Genomic DNA, 22,193 nt, shown 5'->3' with positions numbered 1-22,193 from the left:
GATCAAAATTTTGGCTAATAAGATGCTTATAAACCTTATATATTTCCTTGGTGTAGTTTATTTGTTAAATGAAAACCTAAAATTCAGTCTAAATTGATTGTACATTTACAAAATATTTTTACAGACAATATGTCATTGTACTGACAAACAAGTAAACATTATAGGCATTGGAGAGGTTGAGATTTAAAATGTGTACATGTGTTATAACTACACGTACACGTTTTTGTTGTAAAAGCTACACGTTTGTACTTCCGTGTAATACTACAAGTTTACAGAGCGTGTAGATACCTTGTTGTCACAAACACTGATGATGTAATGCACAGAGAATTCAGGTGATCTCTCTAGTACACATACCTGTACACGTTTGAAATCTCCACCTCTCTATTATCTCAATCTGTGCATCAACAGCTAGGGCTCTCATGGCATGCATCAGTACGCAGTAGGTACAACCTTCAATTAAGGGTCAAGGTATGCAGATCCTATATCAATGGATGATGTAACTTCAGAGCTGTAGCTCTCCAGGAAATTTTTGGTTGGTAGACTTGTATATCTTCAATATTTTCCTTGAGAGGTAGAGTTCTACATACATGTATAAATCATTTTTGACTCAAACTTGTTTTAAAAAAATTCACCTGCTTCATTTTGGTAATTTAATATTTGTCAACAACAAAATATAGCATACAAGCACAACTTTCATAAACGAATTAATTATTATGGAATGCACAAATCAAATTAAAAGAATGTACAATTACATGTATGGTCATAAAGAATACCTTCTAAGTAACAAATTCATAACATGTTAATGTATTTGAACACATTGATAATTGTTCATATAAAATGTGATGTACATATGGACGGAATACTGTTAATTGTAGACTTTGTCACTTATCAACATAATCCTACATTTTAAATTTTCTGTGGATTCAATTGGTCTAAAGCAATGTTAGGCATGATCGAACAGCTTCCTGAATCATTGGATGATCCACTTTAAATATGTAGGAAAATTTGGTACCACAACAAATTTCAGATCACTCAGAATTTTTACAAATGAATCTCTCAGTCCAGCTCTGAGTCATCCCAGTCTTTAATGGCGGGGTCCACAGTTGTCGCACCAAGGTTGGCAGCCAGGTCCTGGATTTTCTCTTCTTTTGTCATTTTCTTGGAAGCTTCCTCCATCTGGGAGATTTCAGACTTTGCCGTCTTTGACACACGGGACCCTGTCATTGCACCAAGACCCTGCAGCAGATGTTGAGCCTGAGCTCTGGCCTGCATGTCGTAAGAGCCAGGGATTTCCGGAGTAATGGCATCCAGATTAAGCTCTGATTCGGATGCTCCATATGCCCTGGATTTTCCTCCTGTGAGTCTGGGTTCCTTTTGCTGTGGGAGTTCCTCAATCAGTAGTTTGGTGGACCTACTGTCTGTTACCTCTTGTATCATTGGTCCCCTAGAGGTGCTGGATTCACGGATGGGCACCTCATCTGAGGTTCCCTCTTCCTCTTCCTCCTCCTCACTGTCACTGCTGTCTGACAGGACCTCAATCTTTGGTTTGTAGGTGGTCTAAAATGTAAGTGTTATAAAAGATATGCTATGATTTTACAGATATTTTGGTGTTTTTAAATCCATGGTTTTTAATGATTTAATGAAAGAATTTATATCAATGTATTGAAAAAAAGATATTTCTTGAAAAAAATTCTGCTTCTACTGTCTATACTGAAATGGTAATTATCAACCATGTGATTCATTCATTGATAGAATTTTTTTCTAGCCTTCTAAGAAACTAACTTTTTTCTGTTGTGCCATGGTGATAAGCTGTTCTTCATTGACATCCACATCCTCTAAATCTGGCAGATCCTGTAAAATATCAACAGGAATCCTTCAGTATTGCTTCTGGTACAATTACACTATATTACATACCATTAAGACATTTACAAGGTTTATGTAAGGAATAGAGTAATAAAATACAAATGATATACATTGCTTTATTCTTCACGTTCAACAGTGCATGTATGTTTACATAACATCAATAGCCATATAGGTATGATTAAAACCATACACAATGACAAAACATCACAATCACTGCAGATGTTAAGAAGCCCTAAGGACTGATACTTTTGTGAACTTTATATTTACAATTAATGGTACTTACATCTAAGTCCTCTTTACTCTTCTTGTCTGAAAAAAAAAAATCATAAATAAATTAAGTTTTTGGCACAAGACCATCATATCTGCATTGATAAAAAAGCTTTTGTCTATGAGGGTCTCTTCATCAATACATACGTTAATTGAAGAATGAATATTACTAGTATGCAGAGGTTCTTACATTAATGTACACATATACATATAATAGTAGTTTTGTGAATTTCCTACCAGAAATTTCGGTGATGAAGAGACGTGTGCTGTCTTCATCAGAGGTTTCCTCTACAAAGAATAAAAAAGAAAAGGTCAATTAAACAGAGATTTTAACTTCGCTGAAGATCAGTCTACTGGTATGTATCTCAATAGACATGCAATGATTCACAACATGAATTTTCAGAGATGTGACTAGATGCCAACTTACTGGACTTGGAGAAGATGCCTTTCTCGGAGATGGGGGCTTTGCCAGTGATGAGGGGAGTCTCCCCTTCTTCTTCCTCCTCTTTGTCTGATGAAGAGTCTGTCTCTTTGGTCTGAAATTTCCACCATACATACATTTAACCATATCCTTATTTCATTTAACTATTTACTACATGCAACTTATAAGAAATTTATTAAAAAAGAAAATGGTATCATATCATTATGGGACATTAACAAACACCTGATGTCTTTTTTCTGGTTTAAAAAAACCCCAACCCTATTCATTATGTAGAATGTATGTTTTTTCTTATGAATTTATAAAGTTAGGTGCCTGTGTAGACAACCTATAGATTCATTAATTTGAGACAGCATGCGTGAACAAGATATTCATTTGACTGCAATTACAGAGTTATCTGACTTATCTCCCCTTACCTCCTCCCCCTTCATCCTGTACTTGCCGGTCAGCCAGCACACGCTCGCCTCGTCCACCTCCCCCTCGATCCCCTTCTCCCTCAGCTCCTTCTCTATCTTATCTTTCTCGTTTCTTCTCCTGATGTCGAGCATCGCTAAAATTTACACCAAGTGTCACTTAATCCACCTCCGTATGTGCGAACATTTCACCTTAGTATTAAAATGAACAATTTGCAGTAATATTTTACAATTTTGCAATATAATATGATATAAGAAGCTCCTTACCTTTAACGCTTTCCTGGATTTTTCGTCTTTCGTGGTCAATCCAACGCTCTCTTTCTTCTCTCTCTGCCTCGACACCTCCTCGCCCCCTGAAAATGGTGAATCCATTGTAAAATTGTATTTTATTGATAATGTGTGGTTTTACATTGTTTTTATTAGTACACTTTGATTCAAAGTACATGAACCGTTATGTAATTGATATCAAACTGAATGAGAGGCTCTTCAACACAAATCTTGCATATACACGTATCGGTAACTAAGAGTGTGACAATTGTAGAATCATTTAAATTAATCTTTGTGTATTGTCGCTTTTTCGCTTATTCGTGGGGATGTAATTTCGTGGATGCATGCATTGGTTCTTAGTATCAGAAAGAGGGATAACTCTCTCAAAATTAGATTTCGTCAAGGATGTTAATTCATGTGGTAGGACTACCCACGTATGGCACGAAATTTGAGCCACCAGGAATTCTAATGATTCTACAGTATTTGAATAATTGCTATCACTGAAATAAATCTAAAACATGCTAATCTGGCTGGTGTAAATCAGTTTGTTAACAGAAACAAAAGCACAATAGCCTCATCAACATATGAATAATTTTTTTTTCACTCTATTTATTAATCTGCTAAAATTGATCAATATGGTTTCATTACTCTCTTTTTAACATTTCATCCTAAATACTGGGAAGTAAACATCGACATCCTAATATCATTATGTATTTATGGAACTTACCATGCCTCCGCACACGCCCTGTCCTTGGGAAACACTGGTCTGTCATCCAGGTACGTCAGGTGTTTCTGGTCAAAAATCAAAACATGTCAATAAATCACTATTTCCCACTATGCTGTAAATTATATTGAGTTGAGGTTTGTTAATTTACTTCAGGATTATTCAAGAAGTACATATGTACTGACCAGCCGGACTATCAGAGTTTTCCTGTAGTTCTTGATATGCTTTAGCAGACCATTCCCCATCAAGTTAATCACTTTCTGTCAACAACAAAAAATAATTGATTTTAATCATACATACATGTTTACTTATTAGAAACATATGGATTAACAATAAATTTTAAACAAGTGAGTCAAAATGCATGTTAACAAACGGAGATTATACAAACACTTTAGGAATAAAATAAAACAAAATCCTTACAAGAATTTATATTTGATAAATTGATTGAAACATCATGCAAGTACCTACTGTGATACAGGTACTCAGTATCTAGTTATGTAATCAAATTCAAATGTATCCCCTTTTTAATAACATCAATTGTTTTTCATGCACTAGATGCTAAAATTTATAACATAGCAGGTATTATATATTGTTCATGGATTGAGACTTACCAAGTTTTGCATTTGTTCAAACACTTCAATGACCTTGGGATCCTCTATTTTGTTATGGGCGAGGTCAAGGACACTGACTGTGTGTAGTTTGGCGAGGTGCTCCAGAGACTCGACATCTGACAGGCGGTTATGGGAGAGATTCAGGGTATTCAGGACTGGCAGACAATCTACATCACAGACGTGAAAATTTTAAATAAACTTACCGGTATCAATGGTACTTACCGGTAAATGAACATGTATACTTATGTGTGAAATTAAGATATTCTCTGCTGCTTGTGTAATAATCAACAAATTAACAAATTAAATAATGAAGTTTGCTTATTAATGAAAAATGATATGATGTGTTTTAGTTCTAATTTAAATATTTTCTTTACCATACACTAGAAATGATAGAACAAGGACCTGTAACAATGGACATACCCAGGTTTTCCACCTTCCTGATACAGTTGTGGCTGAGGTTGAGCGTGTCCAGTTTCTGTAGGGGCTCCAGGTTTTCGATCTTCTCGATCAGGTTTTGTTGTAGATACAGACATCGCAGTTCTCCCTGATGGTCCAGGTTTTCGATCTTCCTGATTCCGTTACACTCGAACCAAAGACATCGTAGTCCTGTGTACTCCTCAAGATTCTCTATCTTGTGAATGCCTGTCAATACCAAAATGTTGTTACTTTTTCATTCTGATATTGTGACATGTATCTCAGGTGTCAAAAAACACAGAAAAACAATGAATAATAACCCCTCCAACTCCGCTCCATTTCAATATATTTGCATTTCCATTGTTCTTTCCCACTGTAAGCCCATACAGAGGAGCTGCAATTATTTCTCTATAATCGCAATTGCTCTGTCAGTATACTATGACGTCATAAAGGTGTAACATTATATATACTTTTCCATGACGTTATAGATTTAAACCACTATACGATACATCATGTGTTTTTCCCCCAACTCCATTAAAATTGACGTATTTACATGTAATATTAAAACATGTTTTTGATAACATTTTAAAGGAATTACTGTTATAACATATCATTGATTCTGTTAACAAATCTATGTGAATTAAAAAGATACATTACAGTCTGAATATTTACTTTTGATATAATAGCTAAATGTCAAGGTCTAAGCTAATACAGGGTATTTGCGAGTAGTAAAATGCAAATATAAGTAATAAACAACAATTATTTAGGGAACATGGCGTTATGAATAGCAACTGCTCTGCTGGCATATTTTCCATGATGCGCTAGCGCGCATCATGGAATATGCCAACAGAGCAATTGCTATTCATAACGCCATGTTCACTGAATAATCGTTGTTTATTTCTTAAATGTTTCCTCTATTTTACACTTCATGACGCATTGTAAAGTTTTGCTGTACATGTAGTTAAAATAATGAAACTAATACATCCTCAACCAAACTCTATAGATATATCAAGAGGACATGCTGTGGAATATTTAGAATGTATGGTGGCTCAATTTTTGTGGTATTCATGGGTAGCTCTACCCCACAAATTTACATCTTTGACCAAATTAAATTTTGAAAGAGTTAGTTTTGTTACTGAAACTAGAAACCGATGCATCAATAAAATTGCATCCCCATGAATAAGCAAAATTCCAACACTTCACAAAAATTTGCCCCCACAAAATTTAAATACTTCCACAGTAATACACAAAATGTTTTACCTTTGTAATGAAGATAAAGGACATCATTTAAAGCTGGTGTCAGATATAGCTTTAGTTCCTTGCAATGTTGTTTCAGAAACTTTTTAGTAAGCCTACAAGGGAAAAACATCTTTACATTGCTTGCACCACACAAAGGGGATAAACTTTAACTTGTGTATATTTTGGTAACTTTTTTTTGCAATTTTAAAACCATATTTTCCAAAGTTATTTAATGGTGACCAGAATAAAAACATGAAAATATCAAAGGACAAGAAACTTGCAAGAAATATTCGCATGATGAAATCATGCAAACCTTGTGAAATTTTTTGCAGAGAGAGAGAGAGAGAGAGAGAGAAAGAGAGAGAAAGAAAGAGAGAGAGAGAAGGGTGTCCTTACTTTGGCCAACTGCTCTTGCTCTCTTCCTCCTTCTTAACAACCTGCTTGCTCTCCTCGGCTGTCTGTCTGTTGGTCTGTTCACTCTGAGTGTTATTTAAGTTATTTGGTGTCTGGTTTTCTTTGTCCTCAGGGTTGCAGTTGTTGTCTGTGTTTTTGTTCTCTGTCTTATTTGTGTTTACATTATTGCCTGGTTTTCTGTTGTCTAACGTTTCTAAAAAAAATGTACATTAATTTGATGAAGTAAAATAACCAGTTTTACAAAAATATCTGGCTTCTTTCATGACCATTCCCAATGCCTTTACATTTTTTTTCTCAGACAATTTGATAATAGCCTTTTGATGAATGGAAGGAATTTAGGACCTAGCTTCTTACCATTCTCTGATTGCTTTGGGGAGTTGTCCACCACCTCAATCTTTACTGAGGGAGAGTTTGATGACTCCCTTTGTGGCTCAGGTATGGGATCTGAAGTGATCTCCTCAATCAAAGGCATGTTTTTGACTGTTGTATCCAAAAACTACATTGAAGAATATCAAACATCAAGTGAAAAGTCTATTTTTATTAAGATTATGCATAATTGGAAGTGACATAAAATAAAATGTGCATGTCTATAAAATCTTTTTTAACATGTAACATGAATGTATACTATATAACATTTACTTCCAATACCCATGGTATTGGAAGTAAATACCCATGGTACATGTAACTGCCACAATTTAGAGTGCATATTATACATGTACTTGATCACTAATGAAATTTATCTTGTTTCATTATTCTTGATAATAAATTATAAAAAATTAAATCACTCATCACTAAACTATAGACCTCTTCATAGTAACTGCAGTACTGCTCTTTTGCAGGGCAGTTGAAATATGGTGTAATTGTCAAGTCAATTGGTTTATTTATTGAATTATCTTCTAACTAAAACTTCAAGTATATCAATTTGCCATGCAATAGAGCAGTACCGCAGTTATTTTGAAGGGGTCTATAGGTAAAATGGATGAAAAAAATCTACCTTAAATCAGGGACACACAAATATTCAATCAATAGAATCATAAATAAATACTCTCTCTCTCTCTCTCTCTCTCTCTCTCTCTTTTAGATGATCAGACGATAGTCGAAAAATATTTCATCACCCAACATACATAAACTTTTCTATAAAATAATTTAACATCACAGAGAAGGACCCCATCCCTCGAAATATGGAAGAAAAGAATAGTAAATTAAACAATTCACCGAAAAAATGCAATCTTTGGACCAATTTTTTTTAATTGCTTATCATCTTCATTTTTGAATAAACATATTCTTACCGAATCGAACCGAACACGGAACTCTAGTAGCGTTCTCAGAAGTCTAGAATATTCCTTACGAAATACAATGGTTGCCTAATCCAGAAAACGTGGGTATGTTTTGACATGCACCGAGTTCGAATGTAAACAACAATGGCGGCGTAGTAACAAGATAAATAGTAACAACGAACCCGATTATTTTTTGTACGAATAAAAAGTTTTTTCTCGTTATTCTGTAAAATTTGTTTTTTGCGGTTCACCAAATTCCTAAAAAAATTATGTCGACCATTAAGCCCACGTTTTTGTTTTTTGCTTTTTGTTACAAATATTTTTTACATTTTTTTAGGGAGGCAAAATGATTGATGTCATTTTAAGGTATTTTCTATCTCTGGACGAAGAAGAGTTCGATATTAGAATTTAGCAGAATACTAGAATTTTAAAATCTGTTTTAATAGTTAAGTTGGTATACATGCAACAATTAATTGATATTAACGAACTATTGTTATTTTATTATTTAGTTGAATTATTGCATGTTAAACGGTAAAAACGCACAAAATTGGAATAATTTGAATAAACTTTACAACTTCATGTTACAACACATGAAATGAGATTATCATCTATGGTTGATTGCAATGATCGATCTGAAATTCATGGAACACTTTTTAAAATATTTGATCCTTTTCGAGAAAATTATCGGATACAAATGACATAAAAAGAATTAAAGAATTCTTTTTACATATATTACCCGGCTAATCTCAAAAAGTCATTTTTAATTGAACATAGAGATGGTAAGAAAAAGGGACTACACAAAAAAGAAGATGAGGGAATAAGATGGCGCAACAGCCCATTTGGTTTAGTCGTAAAATACAATTTCAAATTTAACATTTTTTCAATTGAATATATTTTATATGTTATAATACAAGTTTACAAAAGGATAATTTCTAACAATATTCAGTTTGAAATATTTCAGAAAACGATAAGAAAAAAGTAATAAAAAGTTTTGGTGGTATCGAACCCACAACCTAAAAACCAAAGTTCTTATGTCTGGTGCTCTAACCACTGAGCCATTTCATTCACAACAAAGGGCGTTCTTAAAATGCTACATATATGAGACGTTGGCGACGAATTTACGGACTTAATTGTATTATTTTTCTTAAACGTTCAATTGTTTGGCTACTAATTGACATTATAGAGTAGCCTATTGTGGGTCATTTCTCCACATTTAGTTGATTAAAATCGGTTTAATTTCCATTAAACCGTATAATTTAGACTATGACAAAATATGGAGCTCAGACCCACTCTATAAATTTCTGTAAGTTGTATTTTTTTACGGACTACTTCTTTTAGCGCAGTTATACAAGTAGTTGTTTGGCTGTAGTATATATAGAACCGATCAGGTATAGACAGGTCATCGAAGAGCAATCAACCCTTTCGAACACGATTTTTTCTGGCCGTACTTATGACTGAGACGAGTTCGAGCCACGTGGGAGAAGAGCGGGCTTTTCATGCTGCGCCTAGAGGTTCACAACACGGGCCCGTTCAAGATTCCATGGATGATTTTACGACTGCATGCAGAAGCATTGGATATCTTTTCTGACAAGCTAGAGAGAGCGCTGAGAAGGCAGAAACAGGAGATTGTCAACGAATTGAATTTGACTTCAAAATCTACGGAGAAAAAGGTACCGGACTTTAAGTTTCAAAGTAACAAGATCCAATTTGAATTTAACTCGGACAGAGAACATGACATTCTTAAAGCAGTTAATTTATTAAAAGGCAATAACGTTGAATCTGCAATTGACGCTTTAAATTCTGTTGTAAAAGACTTGAACAAAAGAAATAAAGTTGTACGTATTGCCGACAAGTATGGGTGGGATGTCGTTCAAGAATATCAAGATGACCCTATTACTGATGATGCTGATGATGCTACTAAGCTTAGACAAGCTATTTTTAGAGCAAAGAAAAGAAACAACAACAGGAAGCCTTATGAGCGTAACAACCGTTCGTATTCTAGACAAGATTCGCAGGGACTTCCGGGACAGTTTTTTTCGTCCGCATGGGCAGGATTTTGGATCAAGTTGCACCAGAGCAGAGTATGGAAGATATCCCTATTATCAGCCGTTCACTTCATCTCAGCAATGGTACAGAAAGGCGGCATCATCTTCAAGTGGAAGTAGCGGAGCAGCAGCCAGGAACATCTGCTTCTACTGCAACAAGTTCGGACACTGGGCCAACAAATGTCCGGAAAAGGGAAACGGCAGTTTCACAAACACAGCATCAGCAACAGCATCAGGCAGCAAACAATGACTTGGTGAGAGACTGTATTTTGTACAATGTGTTTGAATTTAAAAACTCTACTTCCTCCAAAGTTAAAGGCAATTTAAAAATGCATTCAGATTTTTGGGAAAACCAAATACATGCTTCAGATTTTATTATGAATGTTATACGGTATGGTTATTTTATTCCATTTGTAACTGAGCCGATAGCAGTGTTGCTGAAGAATAACAAATCTGCATTTCAGCACAGAGATTTTGTGGAGTCTGCTATTCATGAGTTATTAGTTTCAGGAATAGTTGAGGAGCAGACAGATAAACCTTTTGTTGTTAATCCTTTATCTGTAGCTGTTAACTCGGAAGGTAAATGTAGGTTGATTTTAGACCTTAGACACGTTAATCAATGTATTGACAAAAGAAAATTTAAAATGGAAGGTATTGTGCATGCATTACAAATGGTTATGAAAAACGGATTCATGTACAAATTTGACTTAAAGTCTGGGTATCATCATGTTGATATTCATAAATTACATCAAAAGTATCTAGGATTTTCATGGAAGTTTGAAAACAAAACCAGATATTTTATTTTTACATGTTTACCTTTTGGATTATCAAGTGCTCCATATTTATTTACAAAGTTACTCAGACCTTTGGTCAAATTTTGGAGATGTAAAGGATTTAAATGTATTGTTTATTTAGATGACGGATGGGGTATAGCTGAAGATTATGCTACCTGTGTAAAGGTTGCTATGGAAGTTGAAAAAGACTTGCATTGTGCAGGTTTTGTAGTGAATAAAGAAAAGAGTGATTTTAAACCTAAGCAAGTTATTAAGTGGTTAGGTTTTGTATGGAATACAAACTATGGAACTCTTGCAGTACCAGACGAAAAATATTTAAAATTTCAGGAAGATATTAAATTTGTTGCTCATAACAAAAATTCTGTTACAGCAAGACAGTTGGCTAAAGTTACAGGGAAAATTGTTTCATTTTCATTTAGCCTTGGTAATATTTGTTATATTATGTCTAGATACATGCACATAGCTATAGCAGAATGTTTATCTTGGGATCAGTTTATCTTATTCAATGATACATGTAATATACTTCAAGAAATTATGTTTTGGTTAAACAATTGTAGATTTCTAGCCAGAGTGTGTCATTTTGTAAGTGATAATCCTCCTGAGCAGATTTTATATACAGATGCAAGCAACACGGCAGGAGCAGGTTATTCTGTTAGAACTTTTAATTCTGTAGTTCATTACATGTGGACACCTGAGCAGAGGTGTCAAAGTTCTACATGGAGAGAACTTGAAGCTGTACAAATTACATTAGAAAGTCTTAAGAATATGTTGAGTAATAGGTTAGTTAAGTTGTACACAGATAACCAAAATGTTGTAAGAATTGTAGGGAAAGGCAGTATGAACAAAGAATTACAAAATTTAGCACTGTCAATCTTTACTGTTTGTTTGCAGAACAAAATTAGATTAGAGACAGAATGGATTCCAAGATATGAGAATGAAATTGCCGATGCTTACAGTAAGATTTTTGATTTTGATGACTGGTCAGTGGGTGATCATATTTTTGAATTGTTTAATAGGAAATGGGGTCCTTATGAGTATGATTTATTTGCAGATTGTAATAACAATAAATTGGAAAAATTTTATTCCAGATTTTGGAATCCAAATACAGCAGGAGTAGATGCTTTTGGGTTTGACTGGTCAGTTGGTAATAATTGGATTGTACCTCCAATTAATTTGATTGCAAGAACCATTAATCATTTGAAATTGTGCAAAGCAAGAGGGACTCTTATTGTTCCAAAGTGGCCGACAGCAACATTTTGGCCTATTTTGGTTAAACCAATTTCTGGAAAATTTCAAGATTTTGTTAAAGAATGGGTGGAATATTATAAGCCTCATATGTTTTTTCAGAAAGGGTCTCATGAAGAGAGCGTATTTGCTGAACCACAATTTCAAAGTAACGTGTTGATACTTCGTATCGATTGTACAGATTTCTGAAAAGTTTTTGCTTTGGTATTCCTTATTTTATAATGTTATGCCTTGATTGGGCAATATGACTAATTTAGCCTTGATGAGGCATATGAACTGTTTAGCCTTGATGGGGCGCATATGAATTGTTTAGCCTTGATGGGGCATTGTGTTTGATTTAGCCTTTATGGGGCACATTGACTTAATAGCCTTGATGGGGCATATACATGATTGATTTAGCCTTGATTGGGCATTGTGTTTGATATAGCCTTGATGGGGCATTATGTTTAATTCAGCCTAGATTGGGCATTTTTCTTTTTTGGCCTTAATTGGGCATTGTAGTGTGTATTATGATAGTTTTATGTCTTAAACATTATTTAATTATTTATATTTTCAGCTTGCATGTACATTCTCACATTGGAAAGAAATTAGAGAGATTCAAGATCCAAGACTAAAGGAAACAGTGTTGGGAATGGGTAATATAGTACTGAACAGCAGATCTGAAAATACCTATAAAAAGTATAGAACTTATTTTCTGAAATTCAAGGCTTGGTGTAAAACATTTGATTTTCAGGATTTACCTGCTTCACCCTCTACAGTCGCAGTTTATTTATCTTATTTGATACAGATCAATTCTTCAGCAGCGGTTATTGATGCAGCATACTATAGTATTCAATGGACTCATTGCATAAACCTGTGTAACAATCCGTGCGATAACAGTTTTGTGAATTTAATTTTAGAAGGCGGAAAAAGCTTAAGGTCCAAACCTATAGTTAAGAAGAAACCTATTACACCAGAAATTTTAGAAAAAATTATGGATAAGTTTTCTCAGGTTGAAAATTTGTATCACTCCAGACTTGTTTGCATGGTACTAGTGGGTTATGCTGGTTTTCTGAGGTACGATGAACTTGTACATATTAAGATGTGTGATATTAAGTTTCATCAATCTGGTTCACATATTGAAATCAAAATTGAAAAAAGTAAAACAGATGTGTTTAGACAAGGTAACATAGTCGTTATAGCTAAAACAGGAAATAAACTATGTCCTGTTAGTTATCTTGAAAAATATATATCGTACACTGGTCTTGTGTTTCAGTCTGAAGAATTTATTTTCAGAGCAGTCACATTTTTTAAGAAAGAAAATGTTTACAGGTTGAGTAAAATAAACAAGCCTTTGACATATACTAGAGCGAGAGAACTTTTGTTAGATGCTCTTAAAACTGTTGGAGTTGATTTCAAAGAATATGGTTTGCATAGTTTGAGAAGTGGGGGAGCTACAGCAGCAGCTAATAATAATGTTCCAGACAGACTCTTTAAAGTACATGGTAGATGGCGTTCAGAAAATGCAAAAGATGGATATGTTTTGGACAGTATTAATGAAAAGTTATCTGTTACTTTGAATCTTGGATTATGATATCTTTAATTTCTTAATTGCATAATTAGTATACCTTTGGTGTCGAACTGGTTGATAGCTCACTCACTCTAACACCTGTGTTGTTGTTATTTATAAAATACTTAGAATAGAAATACTTTATGTTCGGATGAGTGAAACGAAGGAGAACATAAATAAATTTCTGTAAGTTGTATTTTTTACGGACTACTTCTTTTAGCGCAGTTATACAAGTAGTTGTTTGGCTGTAGTATATATAGAACCGATCAGGTATAGACAGGTCATCGAAGAGCAATCAACCCTTTCGAACACGATTTTTTTGTTTTTGTTTATAGGAACATGTACCTATGATGAAGTATCACTTGATATGTACTTATATAAAAAATTTACATTGTATTTTGTAGATATATTTGGAAATATACAATTATCGGGCCTAATTCCAGTTCATCGCTATTAAAGTCGCGTGCTGATTGTATATTACGGCGAATAAACTGGTTGATAGCTCACTCACTCTAACACCTGTGTTGTTGTTATTTATAAAATACTTAGAATAGAAATACTTTATGTTCGGATGAGTGAAACGAAGGAGAACATAAATGAAAGAAAAGGCATTGAAATTATAAAAATGACTCTATTTTGAAATTTTGACACGCATACGCCAGTTTAAATCAAACTATTGCAAGTATTTGAAATATTTAAGGTTCACAAACCGATGTTACGTTAACTATAAATTGTTTTTAAATATTTTTAAAAACAAGTAGCAGATTAAATGATATTTTAATTTTGCAGTATCTAATCATTCCTCATATGTGCATTTTACACGCCTTATTCGCTCATCTTCTTTAAATCTTGCTTCATCCTTCGCGATTCCGGTTAAATATGAAATTAAAAAAAGAAACAGAATCGTGAAAGGATTGAACCATGCTTATTTAGAATTTTAATTACAACCCCTTTTTGTATCATCTATATGTTCAGTTTTTGAAACTGGAATTATACCTTCACAGTGGATACATGGAAACATTATCCCAATTTATAAAAATAAAGGTAACTGTCAAGGGTTTAACCTCTGATATGTTTCCATGTACAGTGGGTGTTAGACAAGGTGAAAATTTGTCACCTTTTTTATTTGCACTCTATCTTAACGATTTAGAAGAATTTTTATCAACATATGATGTAGAGGGTTTGACATCACTATCATACCAATTAGAAAACAAATGTAATTTATATCTTAGACTTGTTGTATTATTATATGCAGATGATACAATACTATTATCTGAATCTCCTGATGATCTTCAACATCAACTTGATGTTTTTCAAAGATATTGTAAAAACTGGCATCTCAAAGTTAATAGTGATAAAACAAAAATTGTCATTTTTAATAAAGGTAGATCACGTGTAGATTATTCATTTAAGTATGGAGACATTAGTTTAGAAATTGTAGATAATTTTAAATACCTTGGAGTACATTTTTGTAAAAATGGATCATTTAATCTCAATGTGAAAGAACTTTGTGAAAAAGCTACTACGCCTACTAGAGCTATGTATAGTGTAATAGCCAAATGTAGAAAACACAATATGTCAATCGATTGTAAATTAGATATGTTTGACAAAATTGTGAAACCTATTTTACTTTATGGATGTGAAGTTTGGGGATTTGGTAATATAGCACTTGTTGAAAAGTTACATCTGAAATTTTGTAAACATATCTTAAACCTAAAGTCTTCAACACCAAATTATATGGTTTATGGGGAACTTGGACGATACCCACTAATAATTAATGTTAAAGTCCGCATGATAGCATTTTGGAGTAAACTTGTCTTTTCACAAAATAATAAAGTTGCGTCAAAACTACAATATGCAATGGGTAAAATGAACAGACCCTGGTTTAAATTTATTGTTAAAATATTGAATGATTGTGGTCTATCTATTATTTTGTATCAACAAAATGTAAATATCCAGTGGCTTAAGAAAACAGTTTTTCATATACTTCTAGACCAATTCAAGCAGTCATGGAATAGTGAAATGTATAATTCATCAAAAGGTATTAACTATAGAATTTTTAAAACTACATTATCTTTGGAAAAATACTTATTAGAATTAGATCTGCCATACAAATATCAGAAATCTTTTTGTATGTTTAGAACAAGTAATGCTAAATTGCCTGTAGAACGAGGTAGATGGTATGATATACCTCGTGAAAACCGTATATGTACCATATGTAACTGTATTGAGATAGGAGATGAATTTCATTATTTATTTCATTGTACAGATGTAACAATTAAAGATGAGAGATTTTTATACATACCTTCATACTTCTACACACAACCAAATGTTTACAAATTTCAACAACTCTTTAATACTAGTAATAAAAAATTGTTGATTAATCTGTGTAAATTCATTAAAGTTATAATTGAGAGAGTTAGCTCTCTAGGTTAATTGTTTATCATACTTTTTTCCCTTTTTCATTTTTTTTTCACTTTTGTATTGTCACTCCAATGCATGCAATGTATGTATTATATGTATTATTGTTCAAAATTTTTTTGTGATTTTTCTCAACACTGTAATTTATGCAGTTCAGAGAATAAAGAAATTGTCATTGTCATTGTCATTGTCATTGTTGATTTTTACGTCAACAGATTATTAATCAAAAAGGAATGTTAAGCGTCTCTGTTAAAAAAAAACCCGAATGTAATCGAACATGATTATTGTTTTCTTTATAAATTGTATCTGCTTGCAACTCAGAAATTGGTATTCTCTGCAACTGCGATTGGCTTTTTGCTAGAAACATCTGAAATTGTGAAATTTCTTGTAAAACTTTTTAAAGAGAGTAATCTTTAATCTAGTAGGTGTGGGTATTTAATGAATTATCTTTCCTTGTACGCTCGTGGGCTCTAATGACGTATAAAAGGAGAAACCTTCACAAATGAGGTATCAATAGACACTGACACATAGTATGCACTGATCAACAGACGGAAAACACTTTAAACACTCTTACGATAAACCAGTAAACTACAACGAATTTGAAATAATTCATTAACAATAATGACTATATTCCATATCATTATTTATTACGAAAAAATATAAATGTATATAACGTCAGGTGCCTGTGCCGTTCAGGTTCAATTTTATTTATTTGTGTATGTTGTTTTTAGACATGAAATTTATGTATATATATATATAAATACAAAAAGATATATATAAAGAAAAAGCAGGATTGATTCAGGTATACTTCTATGATCACGTAGGAGAGCCGACCATATCATTGAAACAAGGAATGCAGTGCATGAATGAATGAAGGCATTAATTTTAATTAAAATTACATAGGAGACAGCGAAGATTATTAATCATAACGACAATTATTAATTAGAAATGGAGAAAAGCAATATTCAAAAATGTATTTTATTCACAATTGAATATAAGAACCCGGCAATGAATTTTTTGAAATATCTACCTTTGATTGAAATTTGCCCGCATAGACTTATTTTTTTTCTTTTGAGCAACATTCATAGCATAGGCCTACCGACTATGGTTCTGCATGTTTTCGAAACGCACTGAAATTATGTTCAATCATTAGTAAAAGTTGGTGAAAAAACGATCATGTATGTCATTCATGAAAAAAATATATTTATCTTCAAAGCACAGTTTGCGCGTGTCCTGTCCTTAACATCAAAGAACTCATCTCAAATATAGAAGAATCCAACAATTTGAACACGGGTTGTGGAAATAATATTTGTTGGTGCTACCCCCTACCCCCCCCCCCCCTCCCCCACCCCCAGCACCAGCAGTAATTGATTTAATGAGGATGATGCACTTTGCATTATGAATAATAACATTCAATGTTAGACCACCTCCGAAAATATATGATGCCTGAACGATTTAGAATATCAAAAAACTTTTTTGGAACAATTTATAAGTTATCTAACTTAGTTTGAAAATACAACAACCCCCCCCCCCCCAAAAAAAAAACAAACAAACCCAAAACACCCCCCCCCCCCCAAAAAAAACCCCCATAAACAAAAAACACAAAAATACCTAAAAATCGAGACAAAGAGATTAGCTAATACCACAAATACTGATAAGAATGAACAATGGTATGCAAATGCAACAACTTTATGAGCTCTCCTGCAGGTGATGTATAATTCTGATCAGATATGAAGTACCCACGGGGTATTTTGGTATCTGGTGTTCAATTCTGCGCAGTTTCCCCCTATAAAAGCACTTCTCAATGAACACAGCGTACAAACACTGACGACAATGAAAACTTCTATATATATGGTTTTATGTATATTGTTTGCAGGTATATTTTTTTGAATTGTAAATATTTACTCCCAAAACAGCTTTTACATTATTCCCTTTTATATATCTATTGAACGTAGTTTTTTCCCCAAATCTTAGTGTTGTGGTCAATATTAATCTTGAAGATGAAATTCTAATTTTTCTACAATGGTTTCCTCCAGGGAATTTTGTGTGTTCTGAAGATGGCGATTCTCTACAAAGACTGATAGACCAATTAAAGGAGTTGGACGGCGTCAATAAAAGACAGATGACGGATTCCACTGGATCCGTTCCAAGCTTAGACACTTCCGACAGTTACAAACGACAGCAGGAGAATGCTGACATCCGTCCCCAGAAAAGGTAAGATCATTAATGCACTAAAGTAGCTGCATGCAGAACTGTAGTTCTACTGGAAATTCGGGTTGACAGATATTAGGATATTAGGTCGTCAATCCGATTTTACCGTAGAGCTTCAGTTCTGCAGCTACATTAAAGTATTTCTTTTTTACGATTTTGTTACCCTTTTTTTGGGGGGGGGGGGTGGTTGTTGGTTTTTTTTAAATTATTTTTTTTTTACAAAAAATATGAATAAATGTCGATAATTCACCGGTAATATAACAAATGTGATAAGAATCATTTTTACTCTTCAGTTATATCATTAATTTTTTTAATCAGCAGCCAGTACGAAAATGTTTTAAGAGAGCTCCGGAGGCTGGTCATGATTAACAAACGAGATCACGTGATACCAGCAGTGGACCTCAGTCATTTCTCGTGTAGTCAGGAATATTAGTAAGTCGATTTGTTTCATAATTTTTTAAAATCAATGTTATTTATTTATTTTATTTTTTTGCTGTTAAAACCTCAAGTTATGCATGTAACTTAAACCTTTGTAATAAATAAGATTAAAATGAATTACATATCTCTCATCTAAGGAATGTATAAGAAACCAATTTTTGCACAGGATGTAATAATGACAATAATGTAATTTTGCTCCAACCTGGGCCTCAATAACTTTTTCACAGTAATAGAAATTTACAAACCATAATCCAAATGTCATTTCAGTGGTAAATATGATAATTATGTCTCCCCTTTCAAAGGGGAGACATATTGTTTTTGTCGACTTTCTTATTCTTCTTCTTATTCTTCTTATTAGGGTCTTCCGTTTTCAACGGAAGACCCTTTTGTTTTTCTACGGTTTCTTTTTTTTCTTATTCTTATTATTATTATTCTTTTTATTTTTTTTCCAACTCAAATATTTCAAAAACGCTTGCATCGATTGTTTTGAAATTTACAGGTGTAATGTGTATCTAAAAGATCTCTATGATATGAAAAAATTATTTGATGACGTCATCAATTTCGTCAGATATTGACGTTTTTCACGTTTTAAAAAGTGATTTTGTCCGGAGCTTTTCTCATTTTTGATTTAAGATAAAGCTATGAGATTTACAGAGAAGATAGAACAATCGTTTTACTTATGACATAAGGCTGGAAACTCAATTCGGACACTTCCGGTCGAAACCGGAAGCAAAACCAATTTTTTTTAATTTTCATGTTTTTCAATTTTAAAAATTTTACGTACGTATCTTACAGTAATTTTCATGCTGAGTTCAAAACTGAAATCCGTTTTTGAATCGGACGATGCATTACAGAGATATCGGGGTTTTAAAATTGATTTTTTTCCGGAAATTTTGATTCCGCGTCCTTGGTTTAAAAAATAGCGTTTTGTTTAAAGTGATATTAACTCGTACCAAAAATAATTGCTAAGTCGTACTTAAACACATTCGGATTTTTTGGTTAAGTCGTTCTTGAAATCAGAAAGGCTTTTGTTAAGTCGTACTTAAAATGATTCGGATATTGTTAAGTCGTACCAGGAATAATTCGATTGTTTTCATTTTTTTATTTTAGTTACTTTTGTTATTGGTTTAGGAGCTCTGCTTCTTACAGGAACTTCCAGCTTTACATCCGACATTAACGGAAGACCCACTCGTTGCTTTGCAACGAGCTTTGCTCTAGTTCTTCTTATTCTTCTTATTCTTCTTCATCCAAATTTGTCCAAGCCGTAACTTGAATACCCTTTGACATTAAGACTTCAAACTTAGAACATAGGTAGATGGTATTGAGGAGGAGTGCACGCCACCAAAATTTTTGACCTTGACCTATTTTCTTTTTCAAGGTCAAGCGTTTTATAAAAAATAGAGTTTGGACTATAACACAAGATTCCTTAAACATACAAACTTTTAACTTGTATCATACATAGATGGTATATAGTCCAGTTCAACCTTACCAAAATTTTTGACCTTGACCTTAAAATTTTATTTCAAGGTCAAATCAGAAAAAACTTCATTGTTCACCTCCTAAATATTCTTTGACAGAAGGACTTCAAACTTTACACAAAGAACAATTATAATACACTGAGGTGTACTATTGATTAATATTTGACCTTGACCTTGTTTTACTCAAGGTCAACTTGAGAAAAAATAATTAAATTTTGTCTGGGTATTACCTTAGATACCTTTTGACATTAAGACTTCAAACTTAGAACATAGGTAGATGGTATTGAGAAGGAGTGCACGCCACCAAAATTTTTGACCTTGACCTATTATCTTCTTCAAGGTCAAGCGTTTTATAAAAAATATAGTCCGGACCATAACACAAGACTCCTTAATCATACAATCTTTTAACTTGTATCATACATAGATGGTATATAGTCCAGTTCAACCTTACCAAAATTTTTGACCTTGACCTTAAAATTTTATTTCAAGGTCAAATCAGAAAAAACTTCATTGTTCACCTCCTAAATGGTCTTTGACAGAAGGACTTCAAACTTTACACAAAGAACAATTATAATACACTGAGGTGTACTATTGATAAATATTTGACAATGACCTTGTTTTACTCAAGGTCAACTTGAGAAAAAATAATTAAATTTTGTCTGGGTGATAACTTAGATACCTTTTGACATTAAGACTTTAAACTTGGAACGTAGGTAGATGGTATTAAGAAGAAGTGCACGCCATCAAAATTTTTGACCTTGACTTATTATCTTCTTCAAGGTCAAGCGTTTTATAAAATATATAGTCCGGACCATAACATAAGACTCCTTAATCATACAATCTTTTAACTTGTATCATACATAGATGGTATATAGTCCAGTTCAACCTTACCAAAATTTTTGACCTTGACCTAAAAATTATATTTCAAGATCAAATTAGAAAAAACTTCATTGTTCACCTCCTAAATATTCTTTGACAGAAGGACTTCAAACTTTACACAAAGATTAATTATAATACACTGAGGTGTACTATTGATAAATATTTGACCTTGACCTTGTTTTACTCAAGGTCAAATTAAAAATAATTAAATTTTGTCTGGGTGGTAACTTGGATAGCTTTTGACATTAAGGCTTCAAACTTGGAACATAGGTAGATGGTATTGAGAAGGAGTGCACGCCTCCATAATTTTTTACCTTGACCAATCTTGTGTCTCAAGTTAATTCATTTTCTAAACTGTATCATATATGGATGATATCTAACATATAGCTGACTTCATTCTTTTTCACTTATTAAATTTGCCCCATATTACAATCCTTTGGGAGAAGGGGAGACATGTGTTTTTTTGTATAAAAAAACAATACCCACTAGTTTAACAATATTTTTTCCAACATGAAATTGCAGCTCATATTGCTTTGAACATAAAAGATTATAAAAATTTCGAAGGGGGGGGGGGGCTTTATGTATCAAAACTCATTTTTTCGTTAATCAATTTCAAACTTTACTCTGTGTTGCAGTGGTTTGAGGAAACTTGTGGACAACTTGGCCAAGAAATACTGTGTTGTCAAGGATGATCACGTGCACGACTCGCTGGACGGCTTCTGAGTCTGTGATTATTTCAAAGAGACAAACTGAACTAGAAAATTGTGGACCTATATGTTGTATCGGTGGATCCTACATGAGAAGTACGAGTGAAGACAGCGATTTATATTCACTTGTGTAGAATGTATTATATCGTTACGAAAACAAAACCATCCAAACCTGCCATAATTTGACACTCGAAACGCGTAAACTGAAAAAAAAAATCCATTTTTAGTTATAATTTTTTTTAGAATAAACATGTATAATTATATAAATAAAGAAAATTTTGCCTCAATTAATCATACTTTTTGAATGTATTTCAGATACATGTGTGTCAGTTGTCATTTGCAATCAAATATTTTCAAAATATTCATTTCATTGAGGAAACAGAGCAACCTTTTCTTTGTGTGATTAAATTTGAATAGAAGCATGTGCTCTATATTTCCTGGAAAACAATGGAATAAAAGTAAGCAATTTTATACAAGAGAGGACAAGAAAAAAGGTAA

General features: G+C 33.2%; 2 protein-coding genes across 2 annotated transcripts; one reads left to right on the top strand and one right to left on the bottom strand.

Annotated features, from left to right (window-relative positions):
- Positions 1 to 631: 631 nt before the first annotated feature.
- Positions 632 to 8,088, bottom strand: LOC128182206 (dynein axonemal assembly factor 1-like). The gene is made up of 15 exons (XM_052850810.1): positions 7,941 to 8,088; positions 7,006 to 7,147; positions 6,634 to 6,844; positions 6,259 to 6,350; positions 5,005 to 5,226; positions 4,585 to 4,751; positions 4,159 to 4,233; positions 3,977 to 4,041; positions 3,250 to 3,335; positions 2,986 to 3,119; positions 2,558 to 2,666; positions 2,368 to 2,418; positions 2,147 to 2,172; positions 1,783 to 1,851; positions 632 to 1,557 (listed from the first exon to the last, which is right to left on the bottom strand). The coding sequence occupies exons 2-15, from the start codon at positions 7,121 to 7,123 to the stop codon at positions 1,057 to 1,059; spliced, it is 1,926 nt and encodes a 641-aa protein (XP_052706770.1). The 5' UTR covers positions 7,124 to 7,147; positions 7,941 to 8,088; the 3' UTR covers positions 632 to 1,056.
- A 9,711-nt stretch (positions 8,089 to 17,799) lies between these two features.
- LOC128182186 (uncharacterized) lies at positions 17,800 to 22,044 on the top strand. The gene is made up of 4 exons (XM_052850792.1): positions 17,800 to 17,858; positions 18,019 to 18,196; positions 18,512 to 18,625; positions 21,624 to 22,044. Exons 1-4 carry the CDS (start codon positions 17,816 to 17,818, stop codon positions 21,709 to 21,711), a joined length of 423 nt encoding a protein of 140 aa, XP_052706752.1. The 5' UTR covers positions 17,800 to 17,815; the 3' UTR covers positions 21,712 to 22,044.
- Positions 22,045 to 22,193: the final 149 nt, after the last annotated feature.

This window comes from Crassostrea angulata, chromosome 1 (genome assembly GCF_025612915.1).
Source record: "Crassostrea angulata isolate pt1a10 chromosome 1, ASM2561291v2, whole genome shotgun sequence".
NCBI lineage: Eukaryota > Metazoa > Mollusca > Bivalvia > Ostreida > Ostreidae > Magallana > Magallana angulata.
This window is presented reverse-complemented; position numbering and strand designations above follow the sequence as displayed.

Bases quoted from the DNA above. Each gene is read 5' to 3' on its own strand.
- LOC128182186 (XM_052850792.1), top strand. From the start codon at position 17,816: ATGAAAACTTCTATATATATGGTTTTATGTATATTGTTTGCAG. The intron at 17,859-18,018 runs GTATATTTTTTT...GGTTTCCTCCAG, and splicing joins TTTATGTATATTGTTTGCAG to GGAATTTTGTGTGTTCTGAA. The intron at 18,197-18,511 runs GTAAGATCATTA...TTTTTTAATCAG, and splicing joins GACATCCGTCCCCAGAAAAG to CAGCCAGTACGAAAATGTTT.
- LOC128182206 (XM_052850810.1), bottom strand. From the start codon at position 7,123: ATGCCTTTGATTGAGGAGATCACTTCAGATCCCATACCTGAGCCACAA. The intron at 2,667-2,985 runs GTAAGGGGAGAT...TGGAAATTTCAG, and splicing joins ACAGGATGAAGGGGGAGGAG to ACCAAAGAGACAGACTCTTC. The intron at 1,558-1,782 runs GTTAGTTTCTTA...CTTACATTTTAG, and splicing joins CCATGGCACAACAGAAAAAA to ACCACCTACAAACCAAAGAT.